This window comes from Aphelocoma coerulescens, chromosome 17 (assembly GCF_041296385.1).
Source record: "Aphelocoma coerulescens isolate FSJ_1873_10779 chromosome 17, UR_Acoe_1.0, whole genome shotgun sequence".
Taxonomy (NCBI): domain Eukaryota; kingdom Metazoa; phylum Chordata; class Aves; order Passeriformes; family Corvidae; genus Aphelocoma; species Aphelocoma coerulescens.
The window spans coordinates 3,490,998-3,518,329 of NC_091030.1; the positions used below are offsets into that span (position 1 = coordinate 3,490,998).

Here is a 27,332-nt window from a genome sequence, read left to right on the forward strand (position 1 = left end):
GGCCCGGGGGGCTCAGGGGAGGAGGAGGAGAAGGAGGAGGAGGAGGAGGAGAGGCTGGCTCGCAGCTGGCTGCTGAACACAATGCAGAGTTGCAGAATGGCCTGTGATTACAATTTGACGGTCTTCTATGCACTGAAAGGGAACTGATTCAATTGTGCCGCAACTCCTGAGAAGCTGTCGGCAATCAAGGCATTCTCCCGGCTACAATCACCGGAGGCAGGGCGGAGACAGCAGGAAAGTATCGCTTAGGTGATGGCTTAGGTACAGCAGCGAGGGTCATTCGCAGCTGTGATTTCCCTCCCAATCAACTCCATCGAAGGGAGCAGAGGGAAGAGAGTGGGGACAGAGGAGATGCTGGTTCATGAAATGCTCCTCTGGTGAATGCTGGATGGTCAGGGAGCCACCAAACCATGACTGGAGGAGTAGGCGATGCTGAAGGGGATGAATTTGGGGTGACTCTTTTGTGACCACTGGCTCCTGTGAGCTCCCCTGTGTGCACCACATCCCCCTGGGCTGCCAGTGGGCACAGGCAGAGTGAAGTAAGCCAGTCATCCTGCTCAGGGGCACATTCTGCATCCCAATTCCTGTCCCTGGATGCAGGTAATCGGCAAAATTCCAGCCCAGCCTCCCCTCCCTATGCAGACCATTGGAAACAGCTCCAAGCCCAGCACCCATCCTTTCACTTGGAAATCAGAAGGAATGGTCTCGCAGCTGCCAGCTTTCCCTCCACCAATTCCAGATCCAAGTGCCAAAAACCATTTCTAACACCTTGCTGCAAACCTCAGACCAGGCCAGTAAAACTTTTACACAGACAAGTGAGGGACAAACCTCCCCCTGGCCCCTGCTCTTCCCTGTACACCCGCCCTTCCCAGGGAGAGTGAATATTCCCAGGGAGCATTCCAGGGGAAGGTGCCAAAGCAGATGCTGCAGAGCACCAAAGCCAATGACAATGACAACCTCTGCCTGTGCCCCAGCTCCCTGCAGCCCTCAGCAGCACCAGCAGCTGGAGTTGAACACTGCTGGTCAAGCGCAAAATTCAACATGCAGAGCTGGGAAGCCACTCAGAGAATGTTTCAGGTTTTGGGGCTGCAAGAGACCAGAGCTCCCTTTAAAAAGGCAGCACCATACCAGAAACTCTTGCTTTGCCACAAGCTCCACTCAGCAACTAATCCCAAAACCCAGCCACCACTGTGCACACTGTTTCCGAGCTTATCCCCTGGCTATGGACAAACTCTTCCCAGAAAAAAGCAACCCCGATTAGCTTCAGCACCAGAACACATGTCCAGCTCTGCTGGGCACTGCCCAGGCTCCCCAGGGAATGGGCACAGCCCCAAGGCTGCCAGAGCTCCAGCGTTTGGAAAACGTTCTCAGGAATGCACAGGGTGGGATTGTTGGGCTGTCTGTGCAGGCCCAGAAGTTGGACTCTCTGAACCTTGTGGGTCCCTTCCAGCTCAGGATATTCTATGGTTCTAGGATTCTCCTATTCACCCAGCTGAAGGCTTTTTCCAGCTTTGCAGAGCTACCACTAAAGAAAATGCAGCTCTCCCAATCTTCCTGAAATCAGCAGAATGCATTACATGCATGTTGGTAGGTAGAAGCTATCCTATTATCCAGGGAGATTATAATTACCTCATTTGCCTATTAAAAGGATACTGTGACAATATTTAAGTTAGAATGCTTTGGTTATTTGCTTAAAAATTATGTGGTGGCAATCAAGTGAAAACTGAGGCTGTAATGCAGCCACAGCAATATTGCCAGTAGTTTGTGGAACCAATAATAATTCTTTTTAATATATCAGCTAACATGCCCAAATATGCTTTTTTTATATGCACACACATATGTATGTGTACATACACACACACACTGATGGGCAGCATGGGCTCCATTTCCCTCCACTTCCTGAAAACTCAGACCTATGAAACATCTTTCTTTGAAGCACCACACGCTGCCAAGTGGATGCAGGAGATGAAGTCCCCCATCAGCTGATGGCAACCTGTATGATCAGAGCAGAATAATTCCCCGAGTCCCACAGGAAAGAAGACTGGGGGTGGGAGGATGTGGGACAACACGATTTTCCCTTCTCCACAAGCCCATCTTGGGATCAGTAGCTCTTCCACCCTGGGTTTGCCAAGGAAAATGTCCTGGATTCTTTCTCACAAGGATTCTGCAGCTCTGCTCCATGTCTTTAACCTCTATTTTTAATGTAGAGCCCACCCTGTGTGCAGGGCACAAGGTTTTGTTATTTCTAAACAATAATAAAAAAAGGAAATAGACTCATACATTTTCACTTGGCATTGCCCTCGGAAAATGGAAATCTGATTACTTATTCCTTACAATCCCAAATTGCCCCTGCCAGGCCAGACACAGTGAATAAATCCTTGCTTTTAGAGATATCCTCTCCATTACAAGTGCATAATGGGACCAGTATCCCATTGACCTGAGGACACCAGAAGCACCAGCTGCAACCCCCTGGGTCTGTGTCATTGCCTCCCAAGGCACCAAGCAATCCCAGGAGGGATTAGCAGGAGAGTCCAGAGGGATGATGCATTTCCCCAGCTGAGAGCAGCCTTTGGGAGCACAGACACTGAAACTCAATTTCCTTCTCTGCTGTGGCATTTAACCTTGCAGAGAGGAGCAGAGGATGGGGGAGAAGGAGGAGGGATGCGGGGGAGGATGGATGTTTCCATTCAAAGACATCCCTCCCGCATCCCACCCTTCCTGAGAAGCCCAGAAAGAATCTTGTTTAATTTGTAGAAAGCATTAAAAAAGAGCAATATGCCAGTCTATTGAAGCCTCCAGCATTCTGAGGCTGGGAGGAAGCAGCCACCTGAGCAGTTCAGCACTTCCAGAATCCAGCTGTTCCCAAAGACAGGATCGATCACAGCAATCCCACAGCCCAACCTCCCACCCCATGGCGGCCACTTAATTTCATCTGGGGATTGGAGCTTCGTTTTCCGCCTGAATTTATCTAATTGCAGCTTCCAGCAGTGGGATACAGCTCTGCCTGAGCCTGCAGAGTGGGGGCTTTGCTCTGAGCAGCCTCATTTTCCCAAATACAGAAAGCTGCTCAAGCAGTGTGATTTTTTCCCCAAGCTTTCACACCAGGCAAAAGGCCACAGCCACGTGCCTTGAGAATGGGCTACTTTACCACACAGGAAAGAAAATAATAATTCCCTACAGCAGTGCTGGGCTATGCTGCAGCCTCCCTCTGCACAGGAGGACTGACCCAAGGCTGCTGTCTGTGGGCAAACAGCTCATCCACAGCTCTCCCTGTCTTCAGGGGTCAGCATCTCCTGGAAAAAAAAGCCCCTCCTAGTCAAATGAGGCATGAACCACCACAGAAGATACACCAGAGGTGTTGGGCACTCCAGGCAAGGTTGGATGGGGCTTGGAGCAACCTGGGATAGTGGAAGGTGTCCCTGCCCATGGCAGGGTTGAAATGAGATAAGCTTTCAAGTCCCTTCCATCTCAAACCATTCTAGGATTATATCTACTTAGCCAAACTTCTGCATCCTGGCTGCCAAGCTAATTTCACTCCTACACATCTGAAAAGCCTTCTTAGCTCAGGTACAGAGTTGTATCAAACTCTAATACAATTCCTGCAATATCTGCCAAGCCCTGGATGCTCTTCCTAAAAGCTGTGCAAACAGTGAAACAGCTGCAGCACTGGTTTTTTTAATTATTGTTATTTTGCTTTTAAAAAGCAGCAGGCCGTGGCTCCAGGACCAAAGAACTAAATACCAAACTTCAGGTGCCCAAGAACTTCACTCAGAGTCTAATTAGGGGTCAGCCAGTGTAGAAGGCAGCAAAGTGGAATCTGAGCAAGGTCAAGACAACTTCCTTAAGGAAGGGTGGAAAAGAGGTGTGCTAAGCAACCTGGAAGTATTATCAGCAAAAGCGAGCCTTTAAAATAAATGAAGGTGATTTAGAGGGTCTCATTTCAGCGGATTTTCAGAGAGCTTATGATAAAAGTACTTCATAAAAGATTAAGGAAAATAAACGGCTACCCAGGAAGGGGCACGCCAGGCAGGGATTACAGCTGGCGAGGCAAAAGGAAACAAAGACAGCACTTTCCAAATTGAAAAGAGGTTCATGGGGGACAACTGCGCTATGGGAACGCTGCAAGACGCAGGGAACAAGTCACAGTCTGCACAGCATCTTGGGGAGCTTGGGTTTGCTGTGGCTACAGGGGCCGAGCATCTCCGGCTGGATTCATTACACACCATGGGAGGTGGAGGATGAAATTTTGTTTAGGCGAGTAAATGAACATGTTCTGCCTGCAGAACCACGCACCAGGGAAGGGGGATGTACTGAATAACCATGCTGAGCCTGTGTTTTATTTGATTTACCTCTCATACTACCAATAAAGGAGGCTCCGAAGGTGGATGACGAGGCTGCATCCCTGTGGTGGGATGTATCAAGAGCCCTGGACAAGACGGAATGGTTTCAAACTGACAGAGGGGAAGGTTAGATTGGATATCAGGAAGAAATTTTTCCCTGTGAGGGTAGTGAGATGCTGGCACAGAGAAGCTGTGGCTGCCCCTGGATCCCTGGCAGTGCCCAAGGTCAGGCTGGATGGGGTTTGGAGCAGCCTGGGACAGTGGGAGCTGTCCCTGCCCATGGCAGGGGGTGGAACAGGACAAGCTTTAAGGTCTCCTCCAACCCAAACCATTCAGGGATTCTCTGACACATTTTGGGAGGTGTTTGGAGGGGGCTGCCAGCTCAGACAAATTAAGCTGAAGACAAGCTGGTTCAGTGCTTTTTGTTAACAACCCTCCAAGGGAGATGGGGAATGCAATTCCCAAGTTTCAGGTAAAAATGATAAAAAAATAACCAACAGTTTTGCTCACAAGAAGCTACCACAGAGTGAATCAATCAAACCCTGCTCCCCCATGACAGGGGAGGACGCACCACTGAGCAACACTCATCACTCCCCGTTGCTGAGAGACGTCCTGAGAGGTGGCTCTAGGGCCATGCAGGAAATGCACCTCCCTGTCCCATCCCACAGGCTCCCAGGCATTGCAGAATACCTGAGGCACTTCCCTGACAACACCACGAGACACCAATCAGTCCCTGGGCAATTTCAGACCTTGCCATTTTTCCAGACACCCAGGAGGGTGCCACATTAGCAGCCTCTGCTCACCTATGGAGAAGCTGTTCAGCTACAACTTCTGGTGAAATCCAGAGACAGAAAGTGTCCAGCTTCCCAGGGGTTTTTCAGTAGGGAATACTAATGGCATCAATCAGAAAGCCAGTTGAGCTTCATACACCCACTACCCTGTGGCACTTCTTCATCAGCATCTCTAGCAGCATTTGACAGCAGAACATGCCTCCAGCAAATCCCAAGTGAGGCACTTCAATCCTACCTACAGGAAAGCATGGGGGCTGAGATGTTTGATGCCCCAGCACAGCCATTTGGCCAAGGAGTGACCAAATACATGCCAAAGGCCACCTCCACAAGCCCTTGGTGACCTGCATGGTCTGTACAGCACCAGGGAGGTCCTGCTCAAACACCCAGAGCCAAAGAGTTCAGGCTTTTGGCTGTGCACTGGAGACTGAGTGGGTAAAGCCAACACTGCCACATCCCTATGTATAAAATCTCTTTACAAGCACTTGCAAATAAAGGCAAATTCCTGAGTAACCCCTTCAAATGGGACAAACTGGTACTGAGACAACTTCCCCCCCTGCACTCTCCTTGCTGCAGGTGCATCCCCAAGGCTCTGCGGCAGAGATGCTTCTAAAAAAAGCACAGAGGTTATACGGGACAAAAGCGTTTGCATCTAGTCTGAGTGGGGACTCGAGACTCTGCTTTACACCCCAGAGGCACCACTGGGTACCAGCACAGAGCCCTGGGGCGGGGGCTGGGAAGAGACAGTCACTGGATCTAACTGGAAGAGGGAGAAAAAGTCACTGCTCCACAGGGGCCCATCCACAGGAGCACCCCAGGAGCAAGTGTGTCAATCCCTGATGGCCCCACATCCCCAGCCCACACTTCAGCCTAACAGAGACACAACCAAAAGGGAATGTGCCTGACATCTCCCTAAATCCCTCTCTCAGCCACAGCCAGCAAACTACGGATTGGTCAAATTTACGCCTCCATGCATGTCCAGCATCCGCTGTCTGTGGAAACACTGCTAGGGAAAACCCCTTCAAATGGGATTTCTCCCCACTGGGGCTTTTTCCTCCGGTACAAATCTATTTGAAAAGAAGATAAAGCATCTACAGTTGGACTGAGGTTTTATTCAGAGAAAGCTCTGGCTCAGAAATAATTGCCGTTTGCTATAATTGGTGAGATGCAGGAAGGGACTAGATACAAGTGGAGTCTGGTGCAATTTTGGGAGATTTGTTACGCTTAGCTCGCTTCTATCAATTTCAGTGGCTCAGACGCTTATGACCTGTTGCTCGGCTTATTGTGAAAATGGCTTTTATTTACTGCACTTCCATTAAAAGATGAAATCCATGCATAGGGCTCACAGGGCAGAAAATCACAGTTTACGTCTCAGCTTATCTCCCTTCAGCGGCCTCAGCTCATTTTTGCCCTGGCTCACTCTCAGCTGCTATACAGAAGTATTTCCAAGCACTGTTTGGAGCAGCCAAGGCCCTTTCCAGAGCCCACAGGGCAAGGGGCACGTTCAGGCTTTAAGGGAGTGCTCAGTGCTGCAGCTGCAGGTCAGGTGAAATGGGGAGGATGAGGGATGGGGAGGAGGATGCAGGATGGGGAGCACGATGTGGGATGGAAAGGAGGATGCGGGATGGGAAGGAGGATGCAGGATGGGAAGGAGGATGTGGGATGGGAAGGAGGATGAGGGATGGGGAGCAGGATGAGGGATGGGGAGCAGGATGAGGGATGGGGATGCTGCAGTGGGACAGGGATGCTGTGGCACATCCATGCTCTCAGCTCCCAGGGCACAGGACACTCACAAGCACCCTCCAAACGCCAGCACTGCTCTGCTGCCACACCATCAGCTCCCTCCGCCTGCAAACTAAGGAGAGGGACTATCCAAGGGCATGCCCCACACCATGCTCCTGGAGGGCAGGCTCCTGCTCTCCTGCAGGTCCAGAGCTCCTCCTGATGCAGCTCCAAGACCCCACTCCCTGCAGCAGCGGTTACAACAGTGCAGCAGTAGGCTCAGCACCTTCTTCTGCACCAGTTCCCTCCCAGTACTGCACCAGTACTGCACCAGTACTTCTCCCTGGAGCTGTGGCAGGTAGAATGCCAGGCCTGTGCATCAACAAGAATAGAGCAAGCAGTGAAGGGACATCAGTGCCTCCACCTGTGCCAGCTCCTGCTCTCCGTGACAAGCACCAGCAGCCACGGGAGCACTCCCGGGGAGGGACGATGGCGTGCAGGCATCCCGAGCTCTGCTGTCCTGTGAGAGCCCATCTGAACACCACACACACCATCTCAAGGTGTTTCCAAGCTGGTCCCCAGCAGCAGTGTGGAGTTGCTAAGGTTACTTCCTCAGCTGCCTAATTAGAGGAGCTGTCACTGTCTCGCAGAGATCGGGGGATGCGGGTGCACGTGGGGGAGCTTTCAACCACACAGATCATTTCTAGCACATTAAAGCAGGGAGAAAACCCCATCTCCTCACGGGACAGCCATGGGCAGACACAGCCACGTGCCGCTGTCCAGCCACTTGCTGAACCATGGGAAGAGCTTCTGGATGGAGGAGTGCATGGGGCAAGGAGCTTCCCCAGCTCAGAGAAGCAGCAGATCCTGGTCTGCTGAGTCCACTCACCCATTTCTTTTACTTCTGGCTCTGCACTTCCCCTGATCTCCTCTCCTCAGCCCTCTGCACCACCAGTCTGCAGGCAGCGTGGCAGGAAGGGAGCCAAGAGGGTCTGTCCCTCCCTCCCACCTCCACACGGGAATTTCACACCACCTCAGTAATGCAAAACAGGAGCCCCTCCAGGCTCCAGCAAACAGTGAGGTACAGGAGCTGTGCTCACTCGGTCAAAGTCATTTCATGAGTAAATAGCAAAGCCAAGAGGAGAATCCCAGAATGACCCAAAGCGCTGGATTTTCCACCAGATGAATCCACACGCTCCCAGGTGCTTCCTTTAACCGCAGCACAGGAAAGATCTTGGAGGGAAGTTCTTTGCCCGAGTCTCCCTCACAGTTAAGTGATTGCTTTCACCTCCTGAAAACCTGATCCCAAATCCCATAGACAAGGCCAGGAACCAAGCTGGGAGCATGGAACAACACACAACAAGAAATACATCACCCAAAGAGGCTCAGGAGAGCATCTCCTTTGGGGAATCACACAGGCATGGCACACACATCCAGTGTACAGCAACTGGCTCCAAGCACCTTCCTGCCCACCTCCAAGAGCAGAGGAGCCCTCCCATGATGTAGAGGAGGTAAGACCATCCCCATCCACAGATTTGGGAGTGCTGGGCAGGGGAAGTGCAGGACTGCCCCATCCAGCAGCACGCAGTGGCTGGCACCCTCGAGAGAAGCCCCGACCCAGGCAGTCCCTGTGACCTGACCTTCGAGGAATGGGAGCAGAGGTATTCCTGGATGGCAGCGCTGCCAGGGATGACTCTGCTGGTTCAGAAAAGTTTAAGAGCAGCAGGATTAAAAGGAGATGCAGCCAAAAATGCAAAGAGATCCTGGAGCTGAAGCACTTGCCAAGTTTCTCCCTTACACTTCAAGACACCCACTCATCCTCCCCAAGGGCTTGTCAGACTCACATGGCAAAAAATACATGCTCTGCACCTACCCAAGCCCAAAAGAAAAGACCCTGAAATAAACCTGGAATTCAGGGCTGGCAGGAAGACAAAGTTGGGGGCGGAAGAGGAATTTTTGGTGTCTCTTTTCTAAGGAAGGAACTGCCTGACAGCTCTGCTGCAGGAGACCACGGCTCACGGCCCCGTAGCTCACACAGCCCCCTCAGCCATGGCAGTAGATTGCTTTTAATTACAGGGCACCCACTCAGAGGCCCCTGGGTGTCCAAGGGACTGTAATGGAAACTAGAGCTTTATGGGAATAAAAAAAAAACCCAACACATCGCGACAAGCTGCTGCATTCCAGTGCTCATGAAAATCCCAAGAAAAAGTGGTCAGTGTGTGACCAATGTTGCCATTTGCTAACCCTGACAAGAGGAACTGCAGGCAGCTGGCAAAGGGGAGGTGGGCTCAGAACAGCTGCCTCAGGCACCCCGGGCACCTTCTGGTGTGCCACCTCCATGGGCAGGGGGATTGGAAAGAGATGATCTCTAAGGTCCCTTCCAACTCAGGCCATTTTATGATTCCTAGAGGTTGCTCAGCTCAGGCAGCAGTGAGAGGGAGGCTGGGTTAGGCTGGAACTGCAGCTCCAGCTGGCAAGGTGCAGCAGTGGCATGGGGAGCCAGTCACTGGATGGAGCCCAAGCTGCTGCTCGTCCCCAGACACCCCAGGCCGTTCCCTCCCGTGCCAGCAGTGTCACACCAGCCTCCACCCCCCAGCCCAGCTTCTCCAGTGCCACTGGGTGAGCTGAAATAGCACAGACTGGCAAGTCCTGTGGCACAGCCGAGGGCAGAAGCAGCCCAGAGCTGCTGTGAGCCATGGGCAGCTCCAGCCTCCCGTTCACTCTGCACTGACAGGGTGATGTTTGGCAAAGCCATTAACAGAAACTTGCTGAACACGTGGAAAATCTGTTTTCACAGACAAACTCGAAAGTGCAGTGAGTGTTGTGTGGTCAGAAGTGGTGAGGGCATGGCTGGGGCAGCAAGGATGGGATTGGCATGTGTCCGTGCTTCATCCACAACTCTTCATCTCTGTGCCCTCCTCCTGCTGCTCTGTTGGTCCATCAGCTGCCCGGAGGGAGGCAACACCCAGCAGGGCAGGATGCACTCACTGCTCCCTCCATCAGGGCTGTGCAGATCCCGCCCTGCCCAACACACACCAGTAACACCAATAAAAACCACCCCTCCATGCTGGACACGGGGTCACCAATGTGACAGCCACCTCCAAGTGCCTTCAGTCCCATTTGATTGTGGCCAGGGAAAGTCTTGTTGAGAGCTGTCTTTCACAAAAAACTTTCTTTTTCTTTTCTTTTTCTTATAAAAATGTGTCAGTTTAAGATTGTAAAAACACTTTCATCTTCAAAACAGTGTCACAACTCCCCTTCAGCATTTTCATAACAATGCTGCCATTCTGGCTTCAAAATCTTCCCAAACTTATTGTTCACACATTCACCGAACTTTAAAGCTCAGAACTGAGGGACTGCGATGAAACTGGAACAAGCTGCTCTTTGAATAAAGACAAGTTTTCCTTTCATCTCGTGCTAATTAACAGAGGCATCCTTCCCTCTGCGCCGGCCCCTGGTCAGCACTCAGCACATCCCTCAGACCTCAAAGGAAAACCTCCCTCTTCCCTGACTGCATCCCATCTGTGTGGGCACAGTGCAGCACCCCAGGGATCAGAGGGGCTTCCCAGAGAGGCCAGCGCTAGGGAGGTGCAGGGGAGAGATGCAGGAGCCCCTCAGGAGCTGCTGCAGGACCCTTTCAGCTCAGCCAGGACAGGCATTATTGCAGCAGCAACGCAGGAGCAACCAAAGGCCAGCAGCATCCCTGAGGACGGCAGCACCTCCAGCTCACGGAGCCTCCACCCTGCCCAAATCCCAGCTCTTGAGGCCACAGCATAAGGAACAGCTCCAGGGGTGCTCCAGAGAGCCGTGCCCTGTTCCTCACCTTCTGCCACCACAGCAGAGACTGCCGGACAAGGTAGATCTTGCTGCCCGCTGTGAGACCACTCTCCCGGCCCAACCTTTCCCTCTAATTCAGTTCATGCCACAACTAAAAATGTCCCTGGGCAGTCCCCTAACTGCTGCAAATATCTGCAGAGAGTTGGAAGAAGGAGAGCATGGAGAAGCCATCAGCAGGCAGCCCAAGGCTGCAGCCTGCTCCCGGCCAGGTCCAGCGCTGGTCTCCTCTCGCCGGGTCTCAGCTCCCTCCAGCTGCCACGGCTGAGAGAAGCACCGTTCCAACCCCTTGCAGCTCTCCTGCAATCTAAATTCTTTCCCCCACCCAACAACAGCAAAAGGAGCAGAATATCAACATTAACACCTTCTTGTTTGCCCGTAGGCACATCCAGAGCAGTTTAGTAGGGAGATGATCAAAACAAGCAGCAATTACAACCCACGGCCGAATCCGCAGAAATGCCCTTGCCTTTTGAACCACAGCAAAAACATCACCTTCCTTGCCAGCCCAAACCCCTCTGCTTCCTGGGGCACGGAGCTGCTGTCCCACAACAGGGCCCTGGAGAGCAGGGCTGCAGGACAAGGGCTGCTTTGGAATGCCCTGCCCTGGAGGTAACCCAGACCTGCTTTAGCTGTGGGCAAGATATCCGTGGATAAATTTGCACCATTTCTGCTGGAGAGAGGCTTTGGAGACTGCAGTCTACTAAAATTTCGGGTTTACATGACTTAAAGCCAGTCCTCAAACCAGAGAAGCCTTTGAGCAGCGGGAAACACGATTTTGGGGAGGAAATTCAGGTGGGCGATGCCACAGGAGAAACACCAATGGATTGTTTAGCAAAGAACAGGCTCTCACGAGGCTCAACTTCCTGGGAGCATCCCCTACAAACACCCCATATCTCACACCACGGCAGCTCAGCTGGGAGGAGTGTTGCAAACAGGATTTCTTCCTCCTGTTTTGCCTTTAAGTGGCTCATTGCAACACACTGTAAAACCCTTTATCACCAAGGAGGGAAAAGGTTTTACAACAGTCTTTAAAAAGCAAGCCTAGGCAGCAGAGGAAACTTCCCTGAGCCCACACAGTTTTGGGCAGCACACGGGATTTCGGCAGCACTCCTGGGGAGCAGAATCCAAGCTTGGCAGAATCCCTGAGGTCGGCAGCATCCCCCCACCTCATGGATGGAGACGCCATCCTGGCCAAACCCCAGCTCCTGTCCCTAAGCACCGCAGGGCCACGGCACGCTAAGGAACAGCTTGTCAGCCAAGCAGCAAAGGCAGCTGCTACAAAAGCAGAATAAAATCGAGTACAACGAGGAGCAGCGTGTCTGCTGTGCGAACTGCTGCTCTGGCAAGACCCCGAGCTGGCTGCGAGCAGCCCCTACAGGCAGCGTCCCCAACCTCCCTCCCAGCTGCCATTCCCCCAGATAATGGATTTCCTCCCGCGACGCAGCAGAAGCCAGGAACACAGAGAGGACAACTGCACTGCTGGGCTGGGAGAGCGGCGAACACGAGAGGAGGAAACAGCACGGGCTGTAAGATGTAAAGCAAGGCAGCGGAGTTTGCGTCTTCAAGCAGCTCTGGCTTCTGGAATTGCGTTGAAAGGCAAGGCTGTTGCTGTTCCATTAGTGCACTTCCAGCCCTTCTGATCACGCTCAGGAAAATTAAACCAAGAAACACACAGTTTTTGATTCAGCACAAGGCATGCGACTGCAATGGCTACAGTAAGAACAGCCACAACCTCTAATGCCTGTTTGAAATTTGATCAATTTTGAAGGTTCTTAACGTCAAGGATGTGGGAATGATGCTGGCAACAGCACATCCCATTCCTGGTGGCCTGAGGAACCGCCTCCATGGGGCTCAGGGAAGGAAGCAAAGCTAAAGGAGCAGCAGGAAGCAACACCTGCACTCCTCGGGGACGAGCTTGGGAAGGTTTGGAGCAAGAGCAAATGGTGTGCTTCTGAGATATCCCTCCTCCATCCCAGCAATTCCCATACTCAAACCTGATGGAATAACCTCCCTCACTGGTGTGTTGTCTCCTCCTGAAGCGGGGACCCGAGGCTGGCAGGCACCACGCACCCTGCCTCTCCTGTGATGCGTTTGATGGGAACACGTAGAGGCTGCTTTTGATTTTACAGTTTGTTTATAGCACACATTTGGGGAGCTACACAGAATGGGAAAATACATCCCATAAACAAACTGCTAAACAAAACAGGCTAAATGTGTACCACTCCAAACCAAAATAGATTCCAGCTACCCGCCGTGCTTCAAGCCTCTGACAACAGCTTCGCTTGGTGCCCCTGATCCTGTGTTCAGTTTTGATTTTTAGGCTCTGTCACCACTGACAGCACCTTCAGATGCCTCCTACAGCTCCAGGTAAGCAAAGAGCAGTGAAAATACAACCAGCTGGAGGTGGAGACCAGCAAGGGCGATGGAGGCATCATCCTTCCGTGCTCGCACCCCACAGACAGATGTTACCAAGCCCAGATGTTAGCAAAGGCTGCAGGATGTGGACCTGAGCCATCAGCTGGCTCGGGGACTGACTGACTGCAGAGACAGAAGGGGACATTAGGTGACAAAAGACTCACACACCAAGTATTTCAGGCAGACATTTAGAGTCTCCCTCCCAAGACCTGTCCTGCCAGCCGAACTCTAACCACCCTGCTAATGCCCAGAAGCAATTCCTCAAGCGTTTAAACTTTATCATCCCCTCTCTGGGGCTGCACAGAGGGCACATTCCCCTGCGAATGCCTCTTCTGTCAAGATGCAAAGCTGCTGAAGCTGTGTGAAAGTAATTCCCACCCACTCCTACTGCCCCAGGAAAAATATTTCTTTGGTGGTTTTGCATAACAAACAGCTACACGGTTTGCCTGTTTCTCCTGAGAAACTCGGGCTTAGAGGAAAACACCATGGCTGCGCTACTCTGAGACCAGACTTCATAAAGTTCCCCCTGCAAGGGGGGGAAATACTACCACCGAGATTAGACTGCCGCTGCTCCTGATAACATTCAGTCACCCTGGCAGGCTGCAGCACACCGAGTTTGTAAAGCTCCTTGGGAATCCTTCAAGATGAAAGGTACAGTATGATACGGATGTATTATATCCATGGGCTTTGTTACAGCACACATTTCCTAGCATGGCTTTATTGCTGGAACACAAAGTTCAGCCGAAGCCCGGAGGCTCTTCAGGTGACAAATGCACCCCTGCAGCCCTTCCTCCCTTCTGTGGGGGAGGAAAAATGCCAAAGCCCCTGATGGGAACACAGCAGCCAGAGCAGCCACCGCCCTGCCAGCGACAGCGAGCGAGGACCTGCCTGCACAGATAAGGCCGATGTCACCTCTGCTGCATGTGCTTTCAGCCTGCAACATGCCTGACTCCCAAATAAATATACCTGTCAGCTTCCCAAAATGCCCCTGCTGTGACTGGCTCGTCTACAGCATCCCTTCTCTGCTGGACCTTCTTCACAGCCTCCTGTCCCATCCACCCACCCCCAGTAAGGGCCAGGAGGCTCCATCAGTTGAGCCAACCTTAAATAAGTGGTGCCCAGCACTGGTATGCCCTTAAAGACCCCGAGCTGCCCACCCTGAACATTTGCTCCAGACCAAAGATAATGGGAGATGGACACAGCTTGACCGTGGGCTGTCCAGTTTGGATGGCATGGAAGAGAGGGTGGGGAATACAGATCCTTTTGGATCACCTGCCCAACACATTGCTCTGCCTGGGCACCCCTTTCTGGCCAGATTTCCCAGGATATTACAGATATTACAAGGAGCATGATTGCAACAAGAAGGCTGGGAGGAATTCCCTGGGCAGGGCAGGGAAAAAGAGTTTAAACCCCTCTAATTTAAACAGATGAGAGGTTCAAAGGACATGGAAGAAGTGTGATGGGGGTAGAAGGAAAAGGGACATATCAGGATGTCCCAATAAGCCCCAAAGCTCTCCAGGGCCCCAACCCAAGCTGAACCCACCACACAGGTGACTGCTCAGGCCCAGCAAGCCAATGTGAAGGGTTTCCATCTGCCTCCACCCCATGGAGCAGCCTGGGCAAGGCAGGGCTACGTAACAGAGTGAGGTGGGAACAACTGGCAGCACCTGCCATGGGAGCCCCATCATCCCGGGAAGCCCATCTGAGCTGCCTGGAAGAGCAGACCTCGCACTGGGTGCACCTGCACGAGGAATTCATCAGGTCAGTGGCACCAAGTTTTACCTCATCGGGCCCCCTGGTAGCAAAAGCAACATCCACAGCAAGAGTGAGCTGAGGGAGAGGGTTTTCTGGCCGGGGTGGATGAGCAGCAGAGCCTGGTCCAGGGCTGCAGGGAACACGCTCTGCTCCAGCCCCCGGTCCCTGCTCGCACACACAGACCACCCCGTGTTCCCCATCCCAGCACAGGAGCACTGCACCAGGAAGCTGATGTTGGCTAGAGGCAACAAAAAAATTCCTACGCTGTTGCCAACTCCTAAATCGTGTCACTTGATCCCACAGTTTAGGGATGTGCTCTGCTCCCTGGAACGCTGGTTGCTGGAGAGCCATAGGGAGCAGCAAGGGAAGGATCCAGGCTGTGAACGGCCCTGGGACAGACACAGCCGTGGCTGCGCAGCCGCAGGCACACTCGGGAACGACAGCTCGTGTTAGGCAAGTGCCTCGGCAGCCAGGAGCCCTGGGGCTGGCCAGGGAGCCCAGCTCACACAGCTCAGCCAGGGCAGGGATCCAGCCACAGGCGAGGCCACCCTGCTGCCCTAGAGAGAGAAAAGGGAGGGTAAAAAGGAAAAACAATCAAAGCCTCAAAGGCACTAGCACAGCTGAGCTCTGGTGAGCAGGGTCATGACTGGGAGTGAAGCTGGGGTCCCCAGAATCTGCACCCCAATCATACAGACCTGGGGCTGTGGGAGGGTGGGCTCACCTCTGTAGCGAGTGCACAGCAGAGGCAGGGCAGTGCCCCTCCGCAGGCACATCCCATCCCACAGAAAGAGAGCCATCATGCACCAGAACGCCCAGCCTGGCCCCAAATCAGGCTGGAGCCAGACCTCCCCTCCTCCACTCGAGGATGTGCAAGCACCCAGCCCTGGGGAGCCCCACTCTCTGCCCCCACTGCACCCCTGAGTGCAGCTGGCAGTGCCATTTCTGTGCCATTCCCCTGCTCTGGAGGAGCAGATGATGGAGCACAGGAGGTGCCCGGCCCCAGGGGCCTCTCTCCCTGCACAGCTGACCTTTACCAGCCCATCTCCCCGTGTGTGGCCATCCATGCTGGCCATTGCTTCCCTCTCCTAACAGGATCGCTCCCGTGCATATGCCTGGGAGCAGCACCATCAGCTCAGTAATCTTCCTAAATACAGCAGTTACCAGGTGACTGGGAAAAATCTCTTATACTGCTGATGCTGCTAATGGAAAATTTCTCCCCTATTGCTGCTGCTTCCAAAGCCAGTCGAGGTTTCCTACAGACTTTGTCTTGCACTAAGACAGGAGAGGTGGATGCACAGAGAACGGAGTGCAGGGCTGGTGGGGGACAGGTAACGTGACATAGAGGGAACTGGTACTTCTTCCCCCTCCCCACCAGCCACCTCCACCCACAGGCAGAGCTCTGGTTCCAGATCTTGTCTGCCCCACCTTCCCACAGGCAGTCACAGCCCAACCTCCCCCTGCAAGGAATCCCTTCTTCCCCCCTGACCTGCAGCAGGACACTGGAAGCATTCAAGAGCACTGCTTCCTGCAGGGCAAGCGGGGAAGGCGCCCAAAGGGAACAATGGCCCAAAACATTTACTTCGCGATTTTTTTTCCCCACTTTCCTCCTTCCCAGGAGACAACCAGAAAGACTCACCCAGCCAGTGCAGATGCAGGCAGCCAAGATCACTGCTCGTCCCCTCTGCATGCCATTCTGCTTCTTCAATACCATTAAGTGTCTCCATACTGTCTGGACACTGGAAACCTTAACTGCATTAGCTGAGACCCGAGCAGCAGCACAAGCATTCAATTCTTTTAAGTGGCCCCATTTCTTAAGGTGGTTATGCACAAGAACCATCTGTGCTCGATGCCATCACACACCCCACAGGTAGGGATGGGGCAGGACTGGGGAGCAGCATGGGGACACAGGGCAAGGTTCATCATTCCCCATCTCAAATGGTTGCTACAGGGGGAGGACACTTGGGCACGGGCTGTGCCGTGGACATTACAGATGAAGAAAGGCATCAAATGAGGCATCTTCTTTTCTTTCGGCTCCAAACCCAGCTTGCCCCACACTCTATGTGGCATTTTGGTGTGATGGCAGGTGTTTCTCAAGCCACCTGCACCTGCAAACAAATGTCAAAGGAGCGTAAGATCAATACCACATCAGTCCCGTACACAGCATCAATCTGCCCTCCCCTTGTCCCAGCCAGTCCCGTGCCTGAGCTCGTGTCACACCAGGAAAGCCCAAGGGCTCAGCCCTATTTCACAGCCAGCCAACACCACACATCAGCACCGTGTCACCGAGGCAGCACAAAGGCTTGTCCATCCTGCAGCTGAGTTTCACAGTTTGAGGGCTTAGGAGGGAACAGGCAGCAAGTTTTGGAGGTAACATCCATCTGCGTGCTGGCACTCGGAGGTCACTCACCACCCCATTCCCCACGGAGGAATGCACACTGTCTGCATAATTTGGAATAAAAACTCATTATTTCTTCCCGAAAAGAGCAACAAAAGCCTCTGGCACCCAGGCATCATGGAAAATCAGCTGGGAGGAAGGGGGAGCAGGGGGAACCCCAGCCACCAGCCTCCTCCCGTGGCAGCTCAGCTGCAGCAAGCAGCTCCTCTCTCCCTCCATAGTTAATCTTCTGTTGCCACTAGCTGGTCAATGTGGGTACTCTTGGAAAGCAGCAGCTCCCCGAGCACAGCCTGCACTCAGCTACAAATCCTCAACTTTAACTGGGATATTCAGCCCAGAAAATACCTGAGATGAAGCAAAATCCCTGTCAAGTCCACACCCCACCATGCTGGACAAGCCATGTTCAACCTCGCCTTTGGGGAGGGAAGTGATGGCCTCAGGACTGACCCCTTCTCCTGGGCATTCTGTGCCTACAGCCTTTCCTGGGGTTACAGTGCTTGCAGACCAGCAGCTCAGCATCCACATCACCAGTACAACCCTACCCCGAGCTGGGCTCTCCCTCCTTCTCTTCCCAGCTACAAAATCCAACACCTTGGAAAGCTGGACTAATCACACAGTAATACAAGGAGGGGAAGAAATTCCTACCAGAAGGTTTTCCTCTTTCCTACACCCTCCCCAGGCAGCCCCCACCACCAGGGACCTGGCCCAGACCCCAGACCACACACAGCTGTGGATGGGAGTGGAGGGGCAGGGAAGCAGCCCCTCTGCCAGGTCTACATCTGCCCCTGTCCCTGTCCCTGGGAGCCCACCAGCCTGTCTCATCCTCACCACACCATCTCACTGAGATCAGGCTCCCTCCACATGCCTGGTGGAAGGGTGACTCTTTACCCATTGGGTCAGCTGGGGAACAGAAACAATATAAATAGCAAAAAAATAAAAACCCCAGCACTTGATTAACCAAATCTCTGGGCTGATACTCTGGGCATCTCAAGCCTGGCAGGAAGCAGTTAATGCAAAGGGAGGTGCAGAACCAGACTTTGCTCATCAGCTGTTCCGCAGGGACGACCCCATTTTTAGATGCCAAGCCCTGACGATGGAGCCTCACACTGGGCACACTCTCTGCACCCACCCTGCTCCAGACCCCATGGGCCAGCTCAGAGCAGGGAATGGCACTTCTGAACAGCAGCATCAGTAAGCTCCAGTCACAGCCACGCTCCCGGGGTGACCCTTCAGCCTCCCCACACGGTCTGCACAAACAGGAGATGGTGACCAAAATGAGGGTGGCAAAACCCTGCTCAAGCATTTCTAGGAACAGCAATAAATACCATCAGCCCATAGGGAACTGAGTGCTTTCCCTTATTTTAATGTATTAATAGAAACTCAGAATGATTAAGATTGGAAAAGGCCTCCAAGATAATTGAGTCCAACCTCTGACCGATCCCCACCACCTTGTCACCCAGCCCAGAGCGCTGAGTGCCACGTCCAGGCGTTCCTTCAAGACCCAACACTCCTACCCTAAAGAGGAGAAGTCCAAGTTATAAGATGACTTCAGGAAAAGTTAAGAAAGAAGATAAAAGAAGTGGCACTGAACTGCTGAGGAGAGGGAAGAGCCGGGGACAGTCATCAATCAGCCACACACAGGGGCCACAGGGGGACACCAGGAATGCAGACACAGGAGCCTGTTTTGTGACAACCACCAAAACAAAGCACTGCAAAGCGCTGCAGACACCGTCAAACAGCATCCATTAAAGCCATTTATGAGAAGTGTGTAGTAAACTGTTCTTATGTAAGCCACTACAGGGTAAGAGCAGTGGTGAAAATCTGTCTGCCTCTTCCCTTCTCTCTCCTCTATATAAATCTGCTCACACATAGACAGAGCTCATCTAAATTAGCTCGGAAGCAAACTGCCTCATTCCCTGAACTGCACTTGGAGCAGGCTACACCGTGGTGGAGCAGCTTCTGTAGGGAACACATGGCTGCTGACTGAATCAAGATCCATACCTTAGAGAGACCTCGCTGTGCAGGGATAAAGTCAATGATAGGCTGCACCGTTTGCCAGAGTAACTCTAGGAGAATTAGAGGGGGGGGGAAAAAGCCACAAAGCATCAGTTGTATCCAAGGTTAAGGAAAGGGCAGGATGCTTTTTCAGGAAAAGGGAGGCACAGCAATTCATAATGCACTGGTGGCAGTTACATTTGTCATTTCCTGCCACCACTGGGCTTTGCTGAGTAATTTTATAGTAACATAACTGGGGGGTAGTGGGAGAAGCATCCTTCTTGTCTCCAACGCAAGAGGGAAAAAATAAACTGAGGCGTAGGAAATACAGAAGCTGTGACACCCCACTGGAGGAGGGACACCGAGCACAGGGAGCTGCCAGGGGGTGTTTCAGCAGCAGGTCCCCACTGCAGTCCCGGAGGGATGCACAAGGAATCAAAGTTTTCTACCTTTGTCAGGAGAGGATGAAGCCACCCCCACCCTGGGCTCCCCACCTCCCTGCAGGTGCCGGGTGCCCACTGAGGCACAAAGAGCTGGAGCTGCTGTCCAGCATCCCAGAGTGCTCACACGGGCACACAGGGAGGGTGTGGAGCACCCCTCGGTACCTTCCTAGGGAGCATCCCTGGGTACCCTCCTGTGGAGCACCCCTGGAACCCCCTGGGCACAAAGAGCAGGAGCTGCTGTCCAGCATCCCTGGAACCCCCTGGGCACACAGAGCAGGAGCTGCTGTCCAGCATCCCTGGAACCCCCTGGGCACACAGAGCAGGAGCTGCTGTCCAGAATCGCTGGAACCCCCTGGGCACACAGAGCAGGAGCTGCTGTCCAGAATCGCTGGAACCCCCTGGGCACAAAGAGCAGGAGCTGCTGTGGAGCATCCCCGGGCACTCCCACAGAGCAGGAGCTGCTGTGGAGCATCCCCGGGTACCCACCACCCCCTAGTGGGCTCCTGCCTTCCACGAGTGGCTGCTGCTGCTGCTCCTGTTGCTGCTGCTCCTGTTTCTGCTGCTCCCGATGTTGCCAGCGTGCCATGGGCCCAGGGCTGGCTGTGTGGATGTTTCCTAGTGCTGATTTCTCCCCTATCTCAGCCATGCAGTGGCTCCTGCAGACCAGGCAGCCCCGCAGGCAGGGATGCTACACTGGAAGCCCTCGCTTTATGCACTTAAGAGAATAAAGTCTTATATTGTCAAGAACAGATAAAGTTGTTTCCTCCCTAGAAGGGGGAATCCTTTAAAGAAAAGGGACACGGAGCACTCCATGTGCTTTGTACCAGCACCTACTCAGAGCATCCATCCGGAGGCTTTGGCACTTCAGGACATGCTTTAGTGGTGGACTTGGCAGCATTAGGTTTACAGTTAGACTTGAGGATCTTAAAGATCTTTTCCAAGCTACATGATTCCACGACTTTAGGTTTCACACTGCTGCAGACAAGGCTCTGGCACCTGCCAGCCTTTAGCTACAGATCGCCCACCCTCCTTTAAATGCCAAGGAGTGAGGAGACGCACAGGAACCACTGCAGCGCTGGGAGACTTACTGAGCTGGGAGTTGCTGAGCAGACCCAGGAGTACAGCCCTGGCTGCTTGAACTCATTGCCACTAGCAAGGCAATGTTTTCTTTCCTGCCTCCTGGCCTGGAGAGACTTTTGAGCCTTGCAGAATGGAGTGGCCTCAATATTTTCTCAACTTATTTCACTTCAGAGTGAGTAGTATCAGCACCAGGACTCAGCTCTGCCAGCTTAATGGTTCCTTTTCTTATTTTAATCTTTTTCGCCTTTGAAAAACCCATCCAGGCTGCCAGTCAGGGTGGCTGTCCTGAGCTGTGTGCTTTAGGAGGCCATCCTGCCCCATCCTTACCCTGCTGAGGCCAGAAAGTGATCTCTGCTCACAGCAAGATCTGCACTCCAAGACATTCAGGAGTCCTCAACACATTTGCAGCCGGCAGGACGTCAGCTCTTACGTGTCCTCCTGAGCTCATGCCCAGACAGCCACTAAACATGTCCAGCAACACACGTAAAGAGATACAGTCATCAGAAACCAGCTAAAGAGACGGACTAGCAAAGATTCTGCCAAAGAGAAATCTCTGCCCCCACGTCACTCCCAAGCCCTCCCGCATGTAACGTGATTTTCACCTCCAAGAGCCCATTACGAGGCAGCAGCTGCTCTCCGGTTCCCAACCATCAACAAAGTTAGAAAAGGATAGAGGGGGAAAAAAATCACCACAGAAAACTACAGCCTTAACTCCTGCACTGGTAAAACCAGCCAGCAGAAATCCTCCACAGCCCTCACCCAGAGAAGAGTTAACTGTGAGCGAGACTCAGTTGCCACACCAGGAGACGGGGAGAAATGCAACAAATTTGAAATATCAGAACATCCACAGCAATTCATGAGCTAGACCTTGGGGAAGGACAAGTGTTTTACCTTCTCTTGAGGCAACGGACTGATTAATTCCAGGACCATGATGAAGCCATCCCACCATGGGCACAGCCTCCATTTATCTTCCAATCTGCCTGATGCCTGAGAGTCCAGGGGAACAGGAGGGGATGTTTTGGGGTCTTCTGTTCATAAAGAGGCAGGAAAACCCCCACAGATTTACACAAGACATGCTTCATATTCATGAGTACACACATAACCAATATGCCAGGCAAGTAAAAGAAATTTTTAGATGAAGACATGGTCTCTTTACTGGCAGGCACTCACAGAAATAGGATTTGCTCTACAAGATCGTGCCTCTGATCTATCAAGACAAATTTCTCTCCTCCAACTTGAGCTATTATCTAAGCTCACACAGAGGGGTTTCTTTGCTATCTGATATATTTAGATCAGTACGCAATTCACACCCAGTCCCTGAAGAAACTGTACTCTCATCTGAAAATTAACTCAGTGAACCATGAAACTTCTTGTTACTTTTAACCACTGTACGGTAAACGTCATTCCTACTGCATCAAACCTTTGATTTGTCACTTTTGTTAGTGGAAGCAGAGTATCTGGTTTGTTTCGGATTTTTACAGCTGACCAACCGTGTCTAAGGAAACTGCAAAGCTGGAGCCCGAGAGCCTCAGGAAGTACCACCAACTTATTTATTAGGGGTGCTTGCTACAGCAAAGCTTCACACAATGTAAAATGACAGGGCTGGGGGACACAGACAGGCATTTCCCTACCCCTGCTCACTGCACCCAGTGAAAGGCAATCACTCCACGAGGCATGGGAAGGGACTTGGGGACAGCTGCCCCCGGTGAGCCTGGATATGGGCACACCTTGAAACACCTGAGGCACACAGAGATGCGCTGGAAGTCACAACCCAGTGTGTCAAGAGATACCTGAGACCCGAGTTAAGCAGGTACTCAAAGTATCCTAGTTTTGGATGCCGAAAAACGGGAAAGCTGACGGATAAAGCAAAGATCAACAAAAACCTTTCAGTGACCTGGCAGAGTAAACACTGCACTGCCCAGGTGACATTCGGAACAGTTCTCTTGGAGGACTGGCTGATTACGGCACAGAAATGGGTAGAAGTGACAAGAGGCAGCTCGGGCACCCCATCCGAGACAACAGGATCCGGCACCAAGACCCGAAGTACCGCCACCGAATTATTTCTATTCCCATCCCCCTCCCCACAAAGCTGAGAGCGGAGGAAAGTCTGCAGCGTTCGCACAGACCCGGGCGCTGGAGTTGTGCGTGAAGCGAGAGCGAGCTTCGAGAATTAACACGAAGCATTTATAAAATCAGGCTCTGGCTAGAAAAACAGCCCCTCCCGCTCTGCCAGGCTCGGCGGCACCTCCTCGGGGCTCAGAGCTCAACTTGGAGCACACGAGGCAGCCCCCATCACTTCCAGCCTGCGCGGGGATGCTCTCCTCCTCCCGGGGAATGCTCTCCTCCTCCCGGGGCTGGCAGCGGCGGCAGCCTCAGGCCCTGCTAAAAAATCCCTCCCCGGCAGGAAAGGCAAAAAAAAAAAACAAAAAAAAAAAACCAAAAACCAGGATGCAGCACGGGCAGGGTTAGAAAGCCCCAAAACACATCCAGCTGCCCGCGGAGAGGGGAGGGCGGACACAGAGCCGGCACGGCGGGTGTCAGATGCTTCGGGGATGCTCCGGGGTGGCGGGGCGGGATGCGGGACGGGACGGGGCAGGAAGCGGCGCGGGCGCCTACCGAGGGTGAAGAAGGGCAGCTCGGTGTTGTCCAGATCGTCCTGCACGGCGACGCGGCCGGGCAGCTCGCTGCGGACGAAGAGCAGCAGGCGGGACTCGGCGGCGGCGGCGGGCGGCGGGGCGCCGCTCCAGCTGATGTCGTTCTCCCGGAGCACCGGCAGCGTGGACACCGTCACCGTCTTCACGCGGCAGGGGCCGGGGGGCTCCCGCGACGCCGCCGCGCCGGGCCCGCCGCCGAGCAGCACCGCGGGCGGCGGCAGCAGCAGCAGCAGCAGCAGCACCGGCGGCGGCACCGGCGGCACCGGCGGCAGCGGGGGTGGAGCGGCGGCCCGGCGGCGCGGCGGAGCGGCCATGCCGGCCGGAGCCAGGCGCAGGAGCGGGAGGCGAGCGGGAGCCGGGCGCTCTGAGCCGCCCCAGCCCCGCCGCCGCCGCCGCCACCGCCCGGGCCCGCCCCCCGCCCCGCCCCGCCCCGGCCCCGCCGCCGCTCCCCGCGGACCCTCCGCCCGCCCCGCGCTGGGGACGCCGCTCCCCGCGCGGAGAGATGCGCTCGGCACCGGCCCGGCCCCGCAGCGGCTTCCCCGCCCCGGCTGCGCGCTGCTGCCGCGGCCAGACCGCTCCCGCATTCGCTGCCGCCGCTCCTGACCCGCACAGCGGGGAGGGATGGAGAGGGGCTCTGGCAAGGGCATGCAGTGACAGGGCAAGGGGGATGGCTTGGAAAAGGCAGAGGGAAGGGTTAAATGGGGTATTAGGGAGGTATTCTTCCCTGTGACGGGGGCGAGGCACTGGCACAGGTGGCCCGGAGGAGCTGTGGATGCCCCATCCCTGCAAGTGTCCAAGGCCAGGTTGGACGGGGACTGGAGCAACCTGGGATAGTTGAAGACCCTGCCCATGGTGGGGGGGTGGGATTGGATGGTCTTTAAGGTCCCTTCCAATCCAAATCATTATAGAATTCTATGATTTTATGAAATTCCCGCTGTCCCTCCCACCTCTCCCCCCATTCAGCTCATTGCCACTCTTTTGTCAGACTCTTCCTTCCTTTCGGGCAACTGCCGGGGTGCAAGGGCACAGAAATTAGTTTCTTGAGAGCTTTTACTAATTATTACCCTCTCCTAAGTGAATAGGCACCTCCAGCATCCAGGGCACACAGGGATGGCTTGCAATGACAAAGCTGGAGGAGAGAGGCTGGTGGCCTAGAGCAAAGATTTTAGATTTGGTCTTTACCAGCCAGCATTTAAGTGGGAGCCAGAAGGATAAATGACCCTGAGGTCTGATCTCGCGTTCCAATATCCCTCCATCACATGGGCGCCTCGGTGCCACCTGAAGGCTGGAGTTTGTGCTTGAAGACAAAACCAGGTGAGCTCCACTGCCGTGGTTTTGCTCACACTCTGCCTTCAACTGCAGTGGAGCCAACTGGCTCTTCCAACTGGAGTGACGGAGGTGAATTTGAAGACAAACCCTGTCCCTACAGACAAAGTTGACACATTTGACCCCAGCCCCAGCGCCCCGTGAACTCCTGCCCACTGTCGGGCATGACTAACAAAGACGAGGAGAGACAGCCCACAGTAGCTGTGAGTCAGTGACTCACAACAACAATTTCCTAGTGACTGCTAATCTACCTGATTGTATTTGTAGATGTACATATAAAAGAAGATGTCAAAACCCTAACAAAGCACGCTTAATGCTCAGGCTTATATTATTTCCACAAGCTAATTAAGAGCAATTCATCACATGCCTATTGAGGCAAAACAGCCTTCTGAGATGCCTAGGTCATCAAATGTTAAAACCACAACAAGGGCAGAATGGCAATGAATATGAAATCCAGCAAACAAACAGCTCCAGCCCCATTCCCAGGGGCCATTCCCAGCTCCAGCTTCCAGCCTTAACAAGCTGCAGCCCCGCCGTAGTGTGAGAACAGCGACTGTTTCCAGCTACAAGAATAGAGAGAAAGCAAAAAGTGCTCACCAGCAAACAGGCAACTTGTTGTAAAACATTAAATGTGGGATTCCAGCTCCGTCTGAGTTGGAGGGGTGAAGTTTCTAGGCATGCTGGAAAAAAAATAATCAGGCAAAAATGCAGCCCTGATTATTTATGCAGCCCTGTCAGGTCTTTGTTGAGAAAAGAATAGTAATAGGAAAAAAGTTTCCCTTCCTTTCCTTTTTCTTTTTTTCTCCTTTTTTTCTTTTCTTTTTTTTTTTTTTTTTTTTTTTTTTTTTTTTTTTTTTTTTTAAGGAGGAAAGGATAGCTTTTGGACTGGCTCAGGCTGTTATTGGTACGTGCGCTCCTTTCTTTTTCTTGTTGTTCAAAATCCTTCTAGTCAAAGACTGCAAAGAACCAGTGCAGCACCAATACACGAGTATTGCCAATATGTCTACAAAAGAAGCAAATTTTAAATATTGTTTTAGAACTGGAAATCCTGAAAAACATCTCTTTCTATTTAAGGCCCCAGCCCTGTTACTCCTCTCTCCTCGTAGCCACTTGCTGCACAACTGCATCCATTTGCCATAAGTAGAGACTTTTTTGCTTTCAAGTACGAGGAGATTTTGGTAAGGAGCTGTCCTTGGGCTAGGAAGGGGGTGTAGAGATATCCACTGCTGCTGTCACAGCTCTGAGCAAGTGCTTCCTTCTCTTGGTTTGCTGAGGATCCAGCTGAGTTGGAGGGCAGGACATGTTTTAGGTGCATCCAGCTTTCCCCTGACCTGGCATGTGCCATCGAGCAACGAGGTGAATGTTTTCCAGGGCTTAGAGCTGGAAAGCAAAGGTCAGGAGACATAGGTTGAGATACCTGCTTTGCTACAGACTGTCTGACTCCAGGCAAGTCCTGAGATATTAAAAAACAGAGGTCCAGCAGCTCTCTGGACGTCATTTGGTCCTATTTTGCCTTACTTTTTAGATTCACAACGTTCTGCTACCAACTCTCTGCTGAGCAGCAGACTGAGGTTTTCTCAAGCCCTCCCGTACAAGCACAGGCTCGGTGATCAAGGGGAAGGTTCTGCAAACCACTGCCCGCAAATGGGCACATTCAGCTTCCATTTAGTCTGGATCCTTCCCTGTGTAAATGCAAATCTCTGTTCTCATTTTTGGGACAAAAGGATTCCACCTGCTTTTTCCTTCCAAAGAATTGAGCTAAAGGCAGAACTTCACTGTTTGAAAACCATCAATAATATTTGCACAGAGGAATGTGTTAATCCTGCTTTACAACTGAAGGTAACAGGTTTCTATTATCCCCCCTTTTACAAGAGGAAAGAAAATGGCACGAACAGGATTCTGAGAGTTTCACTGGCTGAAAAAATGTTCTAGGAACACTTACAGAAGTTTGCCTAACTTGCTAATTTGGGGATACTTTAAATCTGAACAAACTGTGGATATTCAAGCCAATTGCATAGCCCATAACCCAGATTGCTATTTCTAAATGAGGCCTATTTTTAATATCTTTTTCTTATGCTTCATGGATCCAGCCTTTCCTTGGGGATGCTGGCGCCTGCCTGACCGTCGATTTTGATAGCATTGGGGCCAAGAAACCAGCAAAAAACTGCCATTCCCAGCAAAAACGCTGGATGAAAATGGAAATCGTCTTACAAGTGAAAACACATTGCACTGACAAGACCCATCTGGGCAGGGTGAGATGGGGGGACCTGACGGGTTGTCAGGAAGCACCAGCTCTGTTCTCACCTCGGCTGCTGAGTGTGCAGCTTGGGGGCAAATCCCTTCTTTTTTCCCCAATCTGGGATTTTTTTTATGCTCTCTCACATACAGGAATGCAAGGAAAATAATTCGTTGCTGCCACAATGGATAAAAAGAGATACCGAGGGCTGTGGAAATTATATCTGTACCGGTCCCAAGCGTGGGGGTTTCCGCACAGAAAGCGGAAACATTCTCAGTAGGAGCTTCTCCACTACCGAGAGGCAATAGCGGGCTGCTCCCGGGTGGAGCAGCCTCTAGGAGAAGACAGA

At 52.7% G+C, this 27,332-nt stretch overlaps 1 protein-coding gene across 1 annotated transcript in view; it reads right to left on the reverse strand.

The window, feature by feature from the left end:
* The window catches only part of ASTN2 (astrotactin 2), a 320,390-nt gene extending 296,655 nt beyond the window's left edge, over positions 1-23,735 (reverse strand). The window contains exon 1 of the mRNA XM_069031598.1: positions 23,384-23,735. Coding sequence (XP_068887699.1) covers positions 23,384-23,735 — 352 coding nt within the window. The remainder of the gene's footprint in view (positions 1-23,383) is intronic.
* Between the last annotated feature and the right edge of the window lie 3,597 nt (positions 23,736-27,332).